The sequence below is a fragment of the Phlebotomus argentipes genome, unplaced genomic scaffold (assembly GCF_947086385.1).
Source record: "Phlebotomus argentipes unplaced genomic scaffold, Phlebotomus argentipes genome assembly scaffold_18, whole genome shotgun sequence".
Lineage (NCBI taxonomy): Eukaryota > Metazoa > Arthropoda > Insecta > Diptera > Psychodidae > Phlebotomus > Phlebotomus argentipes.
Window position 1 is genome coordinate 17,499,576 of NW_026776177.1, and position 14,895 is coordinate 17,514,470.

The 14,895-nt window shown below is 45.8% G+C and overlaps 6 protein-coding genes across 10 annotated transcripts; 2 read left to right on the forward strand and 4 right to left on the reverse strand.

The window, feature by feature from the left end:
* Nucleotides 1-13: 13 nt before the first annotated feature.
* Nucleotides 14-1,970, forward strand: LOC132260848 (endoplasmic reticulum lectin 1). The gene is made up of 5 exons (XM_059759219.1): nt 14-225; nt 290-979; nt 1,062-1,115; nt 1,242-1,403; nt 1,462-1,970. The coding sequence occupies exons 1-5, from the start codon at nt 79-81 to the stop codon at nt 1,921-1,923; spliced, it is 1,515 nt and encodes a 504-aa protein (XP_059615202.1). The 5' UTR covers nt 14-78; the 3' UTR covers nt 1,924-1,970.
* On the reverse strand, nt 1,961-2,931 carry LOC132260852 (intraflagellar transport protein 43 homolog). The gene is made up of 5 exons (XM_059759225.1): nt 2,800-2,931; nt 2,549-2,739; nt 2,457-2,486; nt 2,279-2,395; nt 1,961-2,216 (listed from the first exon to the last, which is right to left on the reverse strand). The coding sequence occupies exons 1-5, from the start codon at nt 2,833-2,835 to the stop codon at nt 1,982-1,984; spliced, it is 609 nt and encodes a 202-aa protein (XP_059615208.1). The 5' UTR covers nt 2,836-2,931; the 3' UTR covers nt 1,961-1,981.
* Nucleotides 2,919-6,372, reverse strand: LOC132260849 (PI-PLC X domain-containing protein 3). 4 transcript variants are annotated; one of them, XM_059759223.1, is made up of 4 exons: nt 6,119-6,372; nt 4,643-5,189; nt 3,268-4,015; nt 2,919-3,209 (listed from the first exon to the last, which is right to left on the reverse strand). In XM_059759223.1, exons 2-4 carry the CDS (start codon nt 5,139-5,141, stop codon nt 2,972-2,974), a joined length of 1,485 nt encoding a protein of 494 aa, XP_059615206.1. In that variant the 5' UTR covers nt 5,142-5,189; nt 6,119-6,372; the 3' UTR covers nt 2,919-2,971. The 4 variants fall into 4 exon arrangements, with proteins under 4 accessions (XP_059615206.1, XP_059615203.1, XP_059615204.1 ...); XM_059759220.1 differs by having other exon boundaries at nt 4,643-5,200; XM_059759221.1 differs by lacking the exon at nt 6,119-6,372 and adding an exon at nt 5,646-5,800.
* A 167-nt stretch (nt 6,373-6,539) lies between these two features.
* On the reverse strand, nt 6,540-8,920 carry LOC132260847 (uncharacterized). Of its 2 annotated transcripts, none has more exons than XM_059759218.1 (4): nt 8,770-8,920; nt 8,510-8,693; nt 8,304-8,440; nt 6,540-8,242 (listed from the first exon to the last, which is right to left on the reverse strand). In XM_059759218.1, exons 2-4 carry the CDS (start codon nt 8,645-8,647, stop codon nt 6,667-6,669), a joined length of 1,851 nt encoding a protein of 616 aa, XP_059615201.1. In that variant the 5' UTR covers nt 8,648-8,693; nt 8,770-8,920; the 3' UTR covers nt 6,540-6,666. The 2 variants fall into 2 exon arrangements, with proteins under 2 accessions (XP_059615201.1, XP_059615199.1); XM_059759216.1 differs by having other exon boundaries at nt 8,510-8,668; nt 8,727-8,920.
* Nucleotides 8,921-9,080: 160 nt separating this feature from the next.
* LOC132259273 (coiled-coil domain-containing protein 40) lies at nt 9,081-11,771 on the forward strand. Its single transcript, XM_059756836.1, has 2 exons — nt 9,081-10,710; nt 10,767-11,771. Exons 1-2 carry the CDS (start codon nt 9,081-9,083, stop codon nt 11,768-11,770), a joined length of 2,634 nt encoding a protein of 877 aa, XP_059612819.1. The 3' UTR covers nt 11,771.
* Nucleotides 11,772-11,954: 183 nt separating this feature from the next.
* LOC132260851 (mitochondrial basic amino acids transporter) lies at nt 11,955-13,924 on the reverse strand. Its single transcript, XM_059759224.1, has 3 exons — nt 13,546-13,924; nt 12,766-13,233; nt 11,955-12,707 (listed from the first exon to the last, which is right to left on the reverse strand). The coding sequence occupies exons 1-3, from the start codon at nt 13,577-13,579 to the stop codon at nt 12,112-12,114; spliced, it is 1,098 nt and encodes a 365-aa protein (XP_059615207.1). The 5' UTR covers nt 13,580-13,924; the 3' UTR covers nt 11,955-12,111.
* Nucleotides 13,925-14,895: the final 971 nt, after the last annotated feature.

Below are 14,895 nucleotides of genomic sequence, written 5' to 3' on the forward strand. Positions count from 1 at the left end.
AAACTGAGCAACTGTCAGTGGAAGTTCCAAAACCACATCAGCCCAAAAATGTTTGCGTAAAAATTGTAGTTTTTCACAATGAAATTAGGGAAAATGGAGTTGTTTTTCGTGCAAATTATACTTGTCGCGTGGCTGTGCATGGTCACGGCGCTAGAGGCTGACTTCAAGGGGTTTGATGATAATATTCTGTATAAAATCAATTGGCCAGGAAAAACTGATGACTTGGTAGGTAGATTGATTGCCTCGTGATAAGGTCTTATTGATTGTGGGCATTTTTCTGGACTTGCAGCAGGATGCCGAGGGCGCTGAGCCAATGCTAGTCACCACGAGCAACAAGGAGAAGTACCAGTGCATGATCCCACCTGTTCAGACGGTTGAAGACACGAGCAGCGCCTCTTATGTCGGTCTGGGTCCTCTGGAGTTGCTGATGCCGCTCTTCGCCTCGTCGCAGTGCTCCATCCGGATAGAGAGCTACTGGACGTATGAGGTCTGCCACGGGCAGTACGTGAAGCAGTTCCACGAGGAGAGAGACGGGAAATCGGTGAAGACACAAGAGTATTTTCTGGGTCGCTGGGACTGGAAGAATGATGCGCTGAAGGAGAAACTGGCACAGAAGGATCAGGAGAATACGGAACATTTGAAGTACAAGAAGATAGACAGTCTGAATCTGCCCTACTTTGAGCTCGAGATGGCCGACGGAACGATCTGCGACATCAACAATGAGCCACGAGTCACGAAAGTTCTCTACGTCTGCTATGCTCATGGCAAGAATGCCATCTACTCGCTCAAGGAAACCTCCACGTGTAACTACGAGATGATCATCCTGACACCCAATCTCTGCTTGCACCCCAAATTCCGGCCTCAGGAGACGGGTGACAACAATATCAACTGCTATCCAGTGGGCTCAGCGCCTCAGAAGCCTCGCAACTTGCTGGCGATGGAGGTGGACAGCATGAAGCTGCGCTACCAGAAGCTCTCGGTAAGCCAAGTTCACTCAGTGTCTTCAGCTTTGTCTTGCGCATCACTTAGTTTGGTTCTGTTTTATTTATTCGCTCCTTTAGAACGCTCATCAAAATGCAAAGGACACAATAGCTGTTTTTAAAGTAGACGCAAAGGTGTGTTTTATACTTTATTTTATCATTTTGTCCGTCTGTTTGTGCCTGTTTTGAGACATTCACCCACCGCAAAAGGATGTGTGCCTTTGAGAATGTTAGAGAACTTATTTGGCTGTGATTTCACAGGATGGAACGCTGAGGATGGAGATTCTGCAGAATGACTTCGATGAGGATGAAGTCAGTGATCCTCTTGAATCACCACCGAAGAAGGTGACAAAGCTCACGGACACCATTACTGACACCACTCCCGTGGAGGCTTTCCTGCAGGGTAAACACTGCTTAACTGGGGTGAGTGATTTCAATAAGTTTATCAGGACTGCGATGTCAATCAAGTCTTCTCCTTCAGGGCACCGGCTGGTGGAAGTACGAGTTCTGCTACGGTCGCTATGTGCGACAATATCACGGAGAGACATCTCTCATCCTGGGCTTCTTCGATGAGAAACTGCATCGCGAGTGGATAGAAAAGCATCCTCACAAGCGACCGAAGCCAAAGAACGTCCGCTCGGAGCTCACACACTTTTATCAGGGTGGCTCAGAGTGTGACAAGACTGGTGAGAAGCGCGAAACGGAGGTGAAGCTGAAGTGTCTGGAGAATGTGACGTCCAAGACGTTCGTATCGCTGTACCTTCTCGAGCCACAGACCTGTCAGTATATTCTGGGCGTGGAGTCGCCGCTCATTTGTGAGATTCTGCAGAAGGCGGACGATGATGGACTCGTGGCGAGTGCGCAGAGTGTCCAGGAGGATGAGGAGCGCGTTGTGGGTAATGCCATCATTGAGGACATCGACGTGAGATTCGAGAACGACTGAAGGAATGCGAGTGAGTGTAAATAAATTCTTACTTAGACCGTACAAGAGAGTGAGTGTTTCAGTGCAGAAAAGGACTGATGGCTTTGCTGGGCGACTTGCTGGAGTTGATCTCCGCCGAGACGGATGTGAAGAGCTCCTCCCAGTACCAGGGCTCGTCCGTTTCTTCGGTGGTCTCGTTTTGGAGGCACTTTGTCAGCAGACTGAGATCCACATCCTCCAAGGATGCCAAGTTACTCAGTTTGGTCATGTCTGAGTTTAAGGCCTTGTAAGTCGCTGCCATTTTCACAGAGATTCTGCAAAATCATGTTATATAAAAGGAAATCCACCAGAGATTTGCTGTACAGACGAAACTTACGAGTGAGACGGAGCAATGTCGTTCAAAAGAATATCGTCCTGCATATCATCCAAGTCTGGAATTGTGGGAATCTCATCCTCAACATTATCCGTTGAACTTGACTGTTGAAATCTCTCCCTATTTAATTAAATTGGTGATTAGAAGAGCCTGTGATAACTTGTCTTCTTGTCATACTTACTGCTCAATTAGGTTTATAGAAGTTCTATTCCTGTAAGGAGGGATTTAAGGATGAGAAAAATAGTTTAATAATTAAGATGTATTTGAGCATACTTTCCGCTCTTTTGTGTCTCATCGGCCCAACCGCCGATCTTGCGTGCTCTCTGCGGCGGCCCGTCGATCGATGGGATGTCAAAGTCATTGCCCAGAATTGAGTCCCTCTCCTCCGTCACTGGTGAGCTGACGGAATCATCCTTCTTCGAGCCTCCTTCCGCATTCGAGCGCCTTCCTTTCTTCACAGACGCCTTCCGGGAAGTCCAATGCGAGAATTACGAGCAGGAAATAAGGATTTCCACCAGACTCACCTTGGATTTGAGAACGGATTTCAAGTCCCAGTCCATTGTTGATTCTTTCTCTATCGCCGGGGCAACACAACTAAAGAGGCGACAGAAGACGATCCATCAGCAGGTGTGCAAAGGTGTGTGTGTGTGTGTAAAGGGGAAAAGTTGCTCAGAGGTGAGTTTATTTGAAATTCAATCATGAAACAGTCTTTATGGCGTTCCAACGCAGAGCCGTCTCGATGATCGTGGTGCCACGGTAAAAATCCAGCGCCACCACGTTGGCTCCTGCCCCGAAGTCACTCGCGTACCACCTGGACACGTGGCGATTCACATCGTCGGCCATCCTTCGCAGTCCGCCATAGAGATCCGTGATGACTCCCCAAGCGCTGGGCGTGAGTTCTGCCATCTCCGCCCACGGGCGGTTGCCGAAGCTCCTGAACGAGAGGGAATTTACAGTCACAGTCTCTTCCAATGACCAGAGATGCAACTTACCCAGTCATTTGATTCCTGGAGAAGGTCATGTGTCGCCTCAATTCATCCAGAGTCTGCTTGTTGGGCCATCGTTGCTCCACAGACTCAAACAGGATGGATCCAAACTCGTACACCACGGATGATTTGTCATACGCCAGGACGATGTTCTTCCTGGACGACCACATTTGCTTGAGAGTCCCTCGCCATGTGAGACCGGGTTCAACGAGGAAACCCTTGAGTTCCTGCTGTAGAAAATTCACCAGAAGCCTGTGGATATCCTTGGTCTTGCCGAATCCCACTGGAAACTCCTGAATGTCCACAATCACAATTTCGTTTGTCTCCTGCACAAAGTCCTTGATCTGCTGCAAGATCTCCTGCAGCGGATGCTGCCTCGATATGCCATGATTGGCCCAGAATTGTGGCTTCGAGGCGCGATAGTAACCCACGCGTATGTCCAGGTATCGGATGCCGTGCAGCAGTTGCGTGCGAATGTCGTCGTCCTGCGTGAGCGAGTACTTGGTCACGACGGTCTCGTTGTGTGGATGGAAGTTGTCCATGTATGAGGAGGAGTCGTGAGTGCCGGGAATGAAGAGATCCTTGAAGCGCAGGTTCTCAATCTTCCGACGCAAATCGTTCATCCACGTGGGAAAGGCGCGGAAGCACCTAGTCATCAGGATTCTTCCTGATTTGCGCAGAATTGTCGCCCAATATCCGTAACAAGTGGTGTTTCTGTTCACTTGCCTCACGAGATCACGATCAAAGATGATATCTGTGGATGTGTGAACATATTAGAAAATGCAGAATTCAACGTGAAACAGTGAAAATTCGTCAGCAACACGTGAGTCATTTGGAATATCACACAAATTTTATGATCCTCAATTTGTTTACCGCGCAGACTGAAAATATTTTGCTATAGAGAACATTGTAATAAAATTTATGACTGACTTTGTAGACGAACAACTCTTGTAAATTGCCAAAATTAAGCCCTAAATAAATAAGAAAAAATAAGGTTACTGATAAGAATAAGGCTTTGTCTGAATTGCTTTTTACACCGCAAATCTCAAAATTTACGATATCTTTATGATCATATTGTCAAAATTAGACAATAAAATCGAGGTTTCGCGTTATCAAATTTCTTAAAAGAAAAGTCAATGTTTTTTTTTATCATTTCTAGTAACTTTCCTAAGAACAGCTATCAAAAGTCTAAGTATAACTGGTGCTTATCTATGTTTTAAGCTTTGGTTGTTAAAAGAAAGATGGAAAAACTTATCGTTTTTCTGCGAATGCGATTAGAATTCCGGGAAATTATGCTTGTTTAATTAAAAAAGTAATTATAATTGAAGTTATCTAATTGTTATGGTATTAATTATTCTGTTGCAATTTTTGCTTGATTTACCTGTTGTGGCCCATCCTTGTTTGTCCTGGGGATACATTTCGACGAGGACGTCTCTGTAGTTCGGCCCATATTGCCAATTGATGTTGTTGCGCACATTCCTTGATCGCTTCTTGACTTCCTCGTAACTGCTCACAGGATCAAACAGTGGAATCACACTCAGCAGTCCTGGCTCGTAAAGATCTCCATTTCCCGAACCACTTCCCGCCTCAGACAGTCCACTGCCCTCCCGCACAGCCTCCACGACAGGCTCCTGGATGTTCTTCCTGCGAAAGCTCCCATTTGGCACCTCATTCGTCACCACGATGATGTCTCCCACCTCATAGCTGGAGTAATACCACGACACTTCCACTCTGTGATGCTTTGCACTCACTGTGATGGCGAGACGAGGCTCAAACATATCTCTAGCATCGTCTCGCAACTCCGTACTGGCCGCCCTCTCAGCCGTGGCGACACTCAGGAGCGCCAGGACACTGATCACTGGCCAGAAAGTAGTCAACATCTTCACCGAAAGTATTTCTTCGCGCACTGCTAATTAATTGAGGATGTCCTAAAAGATATCTGGAGTACAAGAGATCTCATTCCACCAGGTTTTCTCTCAATTGTATTTGACTTGAAGCCCAATTCAGGCCTCAAGCAATCAGAGAATTGAATGTCAGAAGATTGATGTAAGACATAAAATGAAAGCTGTGTGTCCTCTTGACCAAACAATTTGATTTATTAAGTGCAGCGGAATAAGTTAAACGAGGTTATGCATCACATTCAATGATGGAGCAAACAATAATATTGAAAAAGCAGCACAAAGGCGCTCAATAAGATAGAGGAAGTTTCTATTGAATATCCGGAAACTGGACAAATCTTTATGTATTCGCAAGTTCGTATCGATTTGAGTGATTTGAGGACAATAGTTTTGCCACAAAACTGTTGTAAAATATTGGGGTCTCTCTAAATTTAAACACAGACTCTCTCTCTTTCTCTCGAATCAATAATCAAAGATCTCTTCTACCATTAAACTGTAATAAAACCACAAATTTTGCCAACAGCACTGCAAGAACTTTCCACGTCTCACTTTTCGCACTGCTTGTGCCAAAAAAAATCGCTGCTCACAAGTCTGCTCACGAGAGGAAGCGGCGACAGAGCGTGTGCACCACGTCGCGGACTGCCGGTGACTATTTCACGATCGTGCCTCAAGTACGGCGAGTCTCGCGAGCACAAACTCAATCTTAATGCTGTGTGATCATTCATAATTCGATTTGTCAATGAATGGGGAAGTGGATAAACGAGTGTACAAAGAAATGATTGGCCTCACTTGAGTGTCGTCACACTATAAATAAGTTGCAGACACTTAAAATCGAAATTTGTGGGCAAATGGGAGCATATTCTCGCATCATTTCGCCCAATTGCCACAGGTCGTTAAACCTCAACACCTGTGATCGCACTTCTCATCTCACGCGCAAATTAAATTTCTGTCACACATACCTCAAATTCTAGCTCAATTAGTGTGAACTTTCTGCAGCGTCTCATCTTGCGTGTGCTTGAGAAAAAGTTTGAGAACAACTGTTTGTAGCGTTTGTAGTATAGAACAAGTCACAATTCCGCATCTCTCGCACGCTTTGCGATAACCCCATGCGAAACGTCGTCAATTTGTGTGTGAATTTGGGATTTTCGTGAATATTTGGCGCTTTGTTTGTAGTTACGGCGCTGAGACAACGAAAAAATATAAATTTGCCGACGTGCTTTATGAGAGAGAGAGAAAAAAAGATCTGCTATATTAATTGTTCGCGTGAAGAGTGATTCGTCATCTAATTGCTCCAGAGAACAAAGAACAAATGCGAAAAAGTTGAGTCGGGAAGAGTGTTTCGAGATAAACTTGATTTCGCATAAAATTATCATAATCTCATTTTCTGTTTTATTATTATTTCTTGGGAATCATGTGATATACTTATAAACTTCTCAAATATATCAACTGAATCAAGCGAAATTTACAAATATTGGCAGTTTTGGCGCGATATTTACGTATTCTTCTGCTACTCAACGTCTTGAAGAACTCCATCGGAGATATTGAACAGAGACTCTTCTTCCTCTTCTTTCACGATTTGAGGAAAAAGGCTCTCGAAAGAGTTATTTGCCTTCTGCGAACTGTTGTTCTCTTCCTGAATGCCATCAAAAACGAGTTTTGGTATCGCAAATATTGTCTCTTTAGGCGGTTTCAGGAATCCAGATGGGGAGTTTTCTTCATCTGCACGATGACTTGGCCCAGGACTCGGACTGTACTCGTACTTGGTCAGAGATGCAGTTCTCTCCATCTCCTTCTCACTGCCGATAATCATCGAAGAACTGCCCAGCGGCAAGCGACCATCGATGCTGATCTTCGATGTTTGACTGTAGGACACATTGGGTGTTTCAAAGTCCAGATGATTGAGCGCACCTGACTTCCCTTTGTGGTGTGAGAAGAGATCCAGAGGCACAGCATTCATTTTCCTCGCCTTCGGTCGCTTCTCCGTCAATGCCAAGACGCTCAAGGCGTCATATTGAAGAGTTCTGTTCGGCTTCGCGACAGTTTTCATGGATGAAGTGATCAAGGACGCATTGGATCTTCCCAGTCTTCCAGGCGCGCTCATTTTCTCATGCAGCTGATTCAGTTGCAACTGCTGCAAATCAGCCACATCACAGTCTTGGAAGATCAGGTGTTTGCTCTCCAGGCTCTTCATCGTGGGTTGATTATTAAATTTGAAGCCAGGAGTGCTTGCAATGACGTTCTCCGTCTCTCTATCATCTGGAAAACAGTCTTGTGATTTGCTCATCATCATGTTATTCAACTTTACGGACATTTTAACCATCTTTCTTGCCAAAGTATTATACGTCGCAGTTTCTTCAGCTACTGTTGGAGCTCTTCTGTCAATCTCCTCAACAAGGATCTTCTGCAGATGTGGAAGAGAGAAATTTGTGAGTTTCCCCACGAAATTCACATTGACTTTGCCATCAATTGACAAGCCATTATCTCCAAAGTCATCAAGAATAGCCGGAAAGCGTTTGGAGATCTTGGAAGCTGCTTCCTCCGTTCTCTGGATGAGATTTGTGGAAATAATTGGTGTCTTCATGTTCTTCATCTTGTTTTTCAACTCTCTCAAGTTCTCACAATATCGCTCACTAGAATCAACCATAAGGATCATTTTTTCAATTCTCTGCTGTATCTTCTCCATTTCTTTGGCCTGAAACTCTTCACTTAGCAAATAATCCTTCGTCATCCCATTCTCAATTGCTAGAGCTTCGATTTTCTTCTGATAATCATCCAGGGTGTTTTCGAGCCGCTGCTGTTCTGATGCACAGAAATCCATTTTTTCCCCCGCAATTTTATCCAAAGCCTCCTTTTGCGCCACCAATTGCCGAAGAGTTCTATTGCCCAAAGCTACGGTCATTTCATCGAGAAGACCGCCCTCATTGCGCTTCTTCACCTCCTCAATGGTGATGAACTTGATGAGCTTCTCCATGATCTTTAGGAACTTGAATCCGCCCGGAAAAAGAAAAATGTACGTCGAGATATCCACCATCTGCAGATTGAATCGCTCATTGAGCTCCAGCAAGTAAGTCAAACACGTGGCCCTGTGGAGAGAGAATCCAGTATCACAGCAAAATCTCATGAGACCTCCTCAGCAGGACTTACCGGAATGTTTTCTCAGCCTCCCGGTCATTGTGCAGTGGCCAAAAGAAGCGTTTTCGGAAGTCTTCTGAATCGTAGATCGTGAACAGAAAGTGCATCACATGAATCAGAGCCCCTTGATTGGGCTTCAAGAATAAATCCTGCCAGGGAAGAATGCACAGACGCACTGAATATTCATTGAAATTGGACATTTTCTGAGTTGGTCTTACCTTTTTGAAGATCTTTTCAAATTCACGAGTCGGCTTGCGCGCCTTCGTGAGCGCGTAGAGCCCAAAATACACCACATCTGAGAGATGCTTCTCCTCCTCCATTCGCATATCTTGTACAGCTCTGCCACCCCTAGCCATGCTGAGAGGATTCCCTGAATTCTGGGGAGTTTTGACGGTTCAGATTCTGCATAAATTCCAACAGGAAACAAATGTTTACCAGACTGTTTCTTTCTCCACCGCCAGCTGAATCCCTAATTCACCTAACAAATCTCACTCTTTTGGGACAGATCCAGAGAAAATATCTGCACCAGACGCAGCGGGATCAAAATATTCCTTTCTATATTACAGATTTCCAGTATTTCACACTAAAAACCAGTTAAAATCGTGATTTTTCTGCGCATCTCCCAAACTGGCTATTTTCAACTTCTTTTCTTCTTCTTCTTCTCATTGCGGTTATTGAAAAGTGTTTTCGAATGAGTTTCGAGTTGCTCAGCGCATGGTGGCGCTGATGAGGAGGTGCGACGGATTTAATTGATCAAACAACTTTGTAACGAGCTCGTGTGTGTGAGAAATGGAAAACCAAGTGGAAAAATTGGAAAATGTCCCTGGGCTGGAGTGTCTGGAGGCAATCTTGCCCGAAGATCATCCGCTGCTCGAGCGCTTTCAGCAGAACCTCAAGAGTCACTTGTTGCGAATTCAGGAGCAGCTTTTGGGTGAGATTTCCGTCTTGGATCACTCGCTGAAGGTGAAGAGTGAGGAGCGCCAGGAAGTGGGCGCGGCTCTCTATGATTTGCAGCAGCAGATTGCCCAGCAGAGGGTATCGCTGGAGGATTATGAGATGCGTATCCAGGATGTGAGTGAGAAGAGGCAGAAAATCAGTGCCAATTGTGTGGCATTGAAGAAAGAATGCCTGGAGAAGGAGGCAGAATTGCGCGAGGCGAAGAGGATTCATGGTCAGAGACTCGTGGAGTTGGACAATCTCACGGTGCTGGAGAATAACATGTCCAAGTGGACACAGGAGGCAAGGGATGAGGTGACCGTGGCCAAGAGAATCGCCAGCAAGGACAATCGAGATCGTCAGGTGAAGATGGAGGAAGGCCAGAAGATGGAACTGTTCCTCTATCATCTGGACTCGGATGTGCGGTCCCGTGAGAATGAGCTGGGCAGCATCAATGATCAGATTCAGGAGCAGGAGAAGTCAATTGAAATGCTGAACAAGAGTCTGGTGGATTCGAATGCGGACCTGGAGATTCTGCAGCAAGAACACAAGAGAATGACCCAAACATGGGGCGAAGTGATCGTAGCCATCCAGCAGAGAGATAAGGTGCTGGCAATGGTGCAAAACGATCTGAATCTTGAGTATCAGAGGCAGAAGGAAGTGCGGGGCTTCATTGAAGCCACAAATAAGGCCATCCAAAAGCAGATAATCCAGAACCACAAGTTGAACGTGTTTCGCAATCGCCTCCAGGGAGATGTGAGGGCTCTTGAGAGACAATTGACGCGCGAAGACAAGGATTATGAGAGATTGTATGAGAAGATTGCGGAGAAGTCCTCGATTTTCGAGCAAACGGAGTCAGATTTGAAGCAGGCAAAGGTAGAAGGAATCCTTCTGGAGAGTCAATTGAAGGGTGTGAGCAGCCGAATTGAGAAGCAAGCCGGTCGCAAGGTGGAACTGGAGGAGAAAATCCTGGAACTCCTGCAGAATCAAATCACAACGGACAAAGTTGGACAGTATCGCGCGAGAGATTTGCGGGAAATCCAGGAGAAACGTCGCAATGCAGAGATAATGCTATCCAGCACAGAGAATCAATTGTCCATTCTGCTTCTGGACTTGGAGAAATATCGTGGAATTGTGGGTAATCACCAGATGATGATTGAAAAGCTTCAAGGGAAGGAGACCGAAATGAAAATGGAAGCTAATGAGCAGGAGGAGGAGATGAAAAATGTCTTGGGCACCATAGAATCCCACCAGCGCCGATTGGATCTGCTGGTGAAGCAGCTGAATGAGAAGATTGCGGCTGCCGGAGGTCGAGAGGGGAATCCCGATGAGCTGAAGCTTTTGAGTCTTCAGAAGCAAATTGAGGAAATGGATGGAGAAATCAAGAGTGTCCAGAACTTCTGGCTGAAACTTCAGGGACACGTGGTTAATCTGACAGAGAAGCGCTCTCATCAAACCAATGAGATTTTCTTGGCCAGAAAGCGTAAGAATCTTCACGAAGGGTGCCAGAGAGAATGCTTTAATCTGTCTTTCTTCCAGAATTTCTCATCATCGACCAGAAGTGCAGGAAAGTCGAGAGGGAACTTGAACATTTGGCGGATGAGGATCGTGTGACTGATCGAGAGATTGGCAAACTCCATTCCCGTCTGGATCTCCTCAGTGGACGATTGTTTGATGAGCAACAAGGACATGATCACGAGGAGGAGGAATGCTTCCTCAGTCATCAAGCTCTGACGGCGAAACTGAAGGAAGCCGAAATGTCCATTCTGCAGCTGCAGCGAGAAATTGAGGAGCTCGGCGTGGAGATTGATGAGACGAAGGATCTCATGATTGAGAAGCATCGCGAAGCTCTCGCTTGGGAGACGAAATATCGACTGGCGGTGGAGACGAAGAAGAGCAGTGACATGGAAGCGTCAGCTGAGAGTGAAACTGGCCACATGAAGGCAGAGATCCATCGGATGGAAGTGCGTCATGCTCAACTGCGGAAAGCCCAGGAGAAGTTGATGCAGGACATGGACAATTGCATCAATCACCGAGAGAATATCTTCACTCAGGCGTCTGTGAAGGAGAAATTGCACGGCGGGCGAGCGAAGTTAAAGAGTAATGTGCAGCAGAAGTTGTCCGAGATGCAGATTAAATTGAAGCAGGTGAATGGTGAGATCACGTGCACTGAGAGAAGCCTGATTGGCAATCAGCAGCAGCAGGAGCATCTGGAGCAGGAGATTGCCAAGAAGTGTCAGGAGTTGGAAGCTGAGCAGCACCAAAATAGTCTGCTTGACCAGGAAATTGGCGAAGGAATGCTGCTAAAGCATGAGAATCTGGAGACAATTGTGAGGAAGCAGCATCGGGCGCGGCGTTTCAAGGCCCTGGCCACGGGCAGAGTGCTGCCCAAGTGTCGAGCGGAGGCAACCATTGAGCAGAGTATGAAGAAGCAGCGAGAGGTGCAGGAACATCTCACGAATCTCATGGAAAATCTCCTTGCGGACTTTCCACAACAGAAATTCCCCCTCACGAAGATCATCCAGACACTGAAGAATAATTGATCTGCAATTTTGGATTTATCAATGTTTTATTTATTGCTTTTGTCACGAAATCGTGTGATGTGTCGATTTGATCACTATATAGATTTGAACTTAATACAGAATGCAAGGGTGAAAAATACAGAGTGAAGAAATTGAAATGAATCATTTATTGACACAAATTGCGAAACTCTGCAAATCTCTAATCTTATTTAATTTAAAAAATGTAAAAATGTATTTCTTTATTGTACAATTTTTCACTCCACGATCATCACTTTATCAGTCTTTTTTCCCACACACATTCACACACACTTTGCGGAATGAACTTCCAATAAGCACCGAAAAAATCACCCCGAGTGTGAAGTTCAAGATTCTGATAAATCTGTGCCAGTGTCCCAGAGATAGTAGCCCTCGTTGTGCGCCTCGAAGGTGTCGTTGATGAGCTCTGCGATCTCGTCGTCGCAGATGGCCTCTTGGAAAGCGGCCAGGACCACGTAGTTGCGGATGGTGCTGCTCTTGTGGCGATACTCGTGGTGATGGAGCGAATCGTGGTGTTTTATGAAGATCTTCGGCACTTGATTGACGATCGGCAGGGCTTCTGGCGCTGGAGATATTTGTATCTGGACACCATCTGTGGTGTCGTGCTTTCTGGCCAGATTCAGGATCCACGTGACGACGAGGAAGCACGCGGCATTCATGGGAAACGCCCTGATTAGGGTGGACGCCAATCCTCGGGATAGGAAGCCAATTCCCTCTGATTGATAGCTCTTCACCACGCAATCCATCACGCTCTTGTAAGCCTTCTCGTCTGCCTGTATCCGCGACTTGACCACGTCCATCGGGAAAGTGCAGATCCAGGAGAAAGTCCCCGCCAATCCTCCGGCCATGAGTGTGTGGAAGGCACTCGGATTTGGTGTACTTCTCGTCATCAACTCATATGAGATGAAGTATGAGGAGAAGCCTGGAAGAGCGCGTAATGAGTTTAGAGGGCCAGGAAGCCCACTTTAATGTTTGCTCACCTGGCAAATCTCGGGCTGCCGTTATGCCCAGTCCTCTGTAGACTCCTCGCAGTCCTTCGTGGCGCCAGATGTGCGTCAGGCAATCGAGTGGCCCCTTAAACTTCACCCTTCCACCCGGGGATGATTCACTCTGGAGCTGCAGGCGGGTCTTGATGAGCTCCATCGGTGAACAGACGACGCTCTGTGCCAATCCAGCCGCCGCTCCCGCCAGGAAGTGTGATCGCAGCGAGGTAGGATCCGCAGTACGTCTCTGAACGTTGCCGTACACCCCAAAGACTATGGCATTGACGAAAGCCACGCCAGACATGGGACTCGCCATGCCGCGATAAAGTCCTCGAACGGAATCTCGGGCCACGATGGTCTTCAGACAGTGGAATGTCCCGCGATATTGGGGATTCCGATAGTCCTGTGTCTGTAAGTTCACTTTAACAGTGTCGAAGGGATGTCCCACCAGCACTCCCGCACATCCTGCAGGGGAAAAGGAGTAAAGGAGTTGGCTTTTAGGGTGATATAATATTATTTTCAGATAATTGCACCTCAATAATTAATTCGCTTTACTTAGATTTTATGCAGCTAAAAAGGATTTTAGAGAACTTGTTTGGAATTCGTAAATTGATTGAAAAGCTCTGCGCAAGATGTATATAATTGTGTGGTCAATAATATGTGTAGAGAATTACTTTCTCTCTGGCGCGAAGATCACTCAACACTTCACCCTTGATCTTGAGGCATGAGTTGAGCGATAGCGGAGCTTCTCCTCGGCCCTGAACGTCCCTGACTTACCCCCTAAGCATCCTGCCACGAAGTCCAGAGCCATTTTCTACTGAGTTTATCACACTTTTGCACTTTATCACCGTCTTGAGCCAGAGAAATTTGATCCACATATGAAAGTATCACTTGCTTATCTCACGAGATTGCGCCTTGAACTACAGGAGTGCGCAAGCTGTGATGCGTGTATAAACTATTTTGCGTTGCAGATCACTATCAAATGCTGGTCACAGAGCCATTTGGCCTAAGGCACAGGTCACAGATCAGCCAGAATCTCAGGCAACATGTCACAACGTCTCTAATGCGACACTTTGACCACTCGCCAGGGATGCTCCTTGCCGACTGAGGAGTGCTTGCAGAGAGTCGTTTTGAAATTTTCCTCGACAATCAAATTTGCGTCTCGGAGGCACATTTTTTGTCTTGTGGGTTATCACCAAAGCATTTTTTCCCAATGTGAATAGGTTAAAGCATGATACATGAATGAGAATTATATTTGGTGAGGCTGATTGTCGCAAAATCCATATGCTATCTCCTGACGCGCTCTTTCCACGAATCCCGCAAATGGGATCTTTTCACTCCCGACAAACAATCATGAGGGAATGATGATTGCAATGGTGGGGATGAATACCATGTGGAATGCTTAGAATCACGCCCCCTGATAACATATTTACATTGGAAATTTCGGCGGTGCGATAATCGTGACCAAGTTTCATTTGGGATTCATGCGGAGGAAATGAAAACACATCGTGATGCGACCGCGTGTTTTTGGCTTCTATACTATTAAAGGTCAAAGTGACGAGAAGAAATTTGAGGATTTTCCATTCATTAAATGACAATTTTTTGTCCGCCCGAAGATTTTCATGTCTTTATCAGACAAAAACTGAGCCACATCCTCCCAAACAGTTTGTTTATGGTTTTTAAAAGGGATTTTTTTCCCCGGGAATGTTTAAGTGCAGCGCGATAAGATTTGACTGCAAAATCAAAGAAACATATCTCAATATTCTCTCTGTCGCTACGCTGATTAGATATCGGGGATAATAAGGTGATAAAGTGGATTTTGTCCAGGACATGCGATTCCCCTTCAACAATGCTTACCTGTGGATTTACCGGTACAAACCGTACAATTGAACCTTCAGCTCAGCTTGACTCCCATTATCTCACTCCAAAAGGGTTTTAAGATCAACAGTGAGTTCACATGAAAGCCAAGAAAGGCATTTCTGCAATCTTTGGAGATTAAGCAACAACTTTTAGCTCTACACCTTCACAAGAAGGGTGAATGGAAAATTTTTGAAATTTTGAACTTCTCTTCTTGATAAAGTATAAAAGAAACTAATGTTTCTCCGAAGAATAATAATACATGTTTCT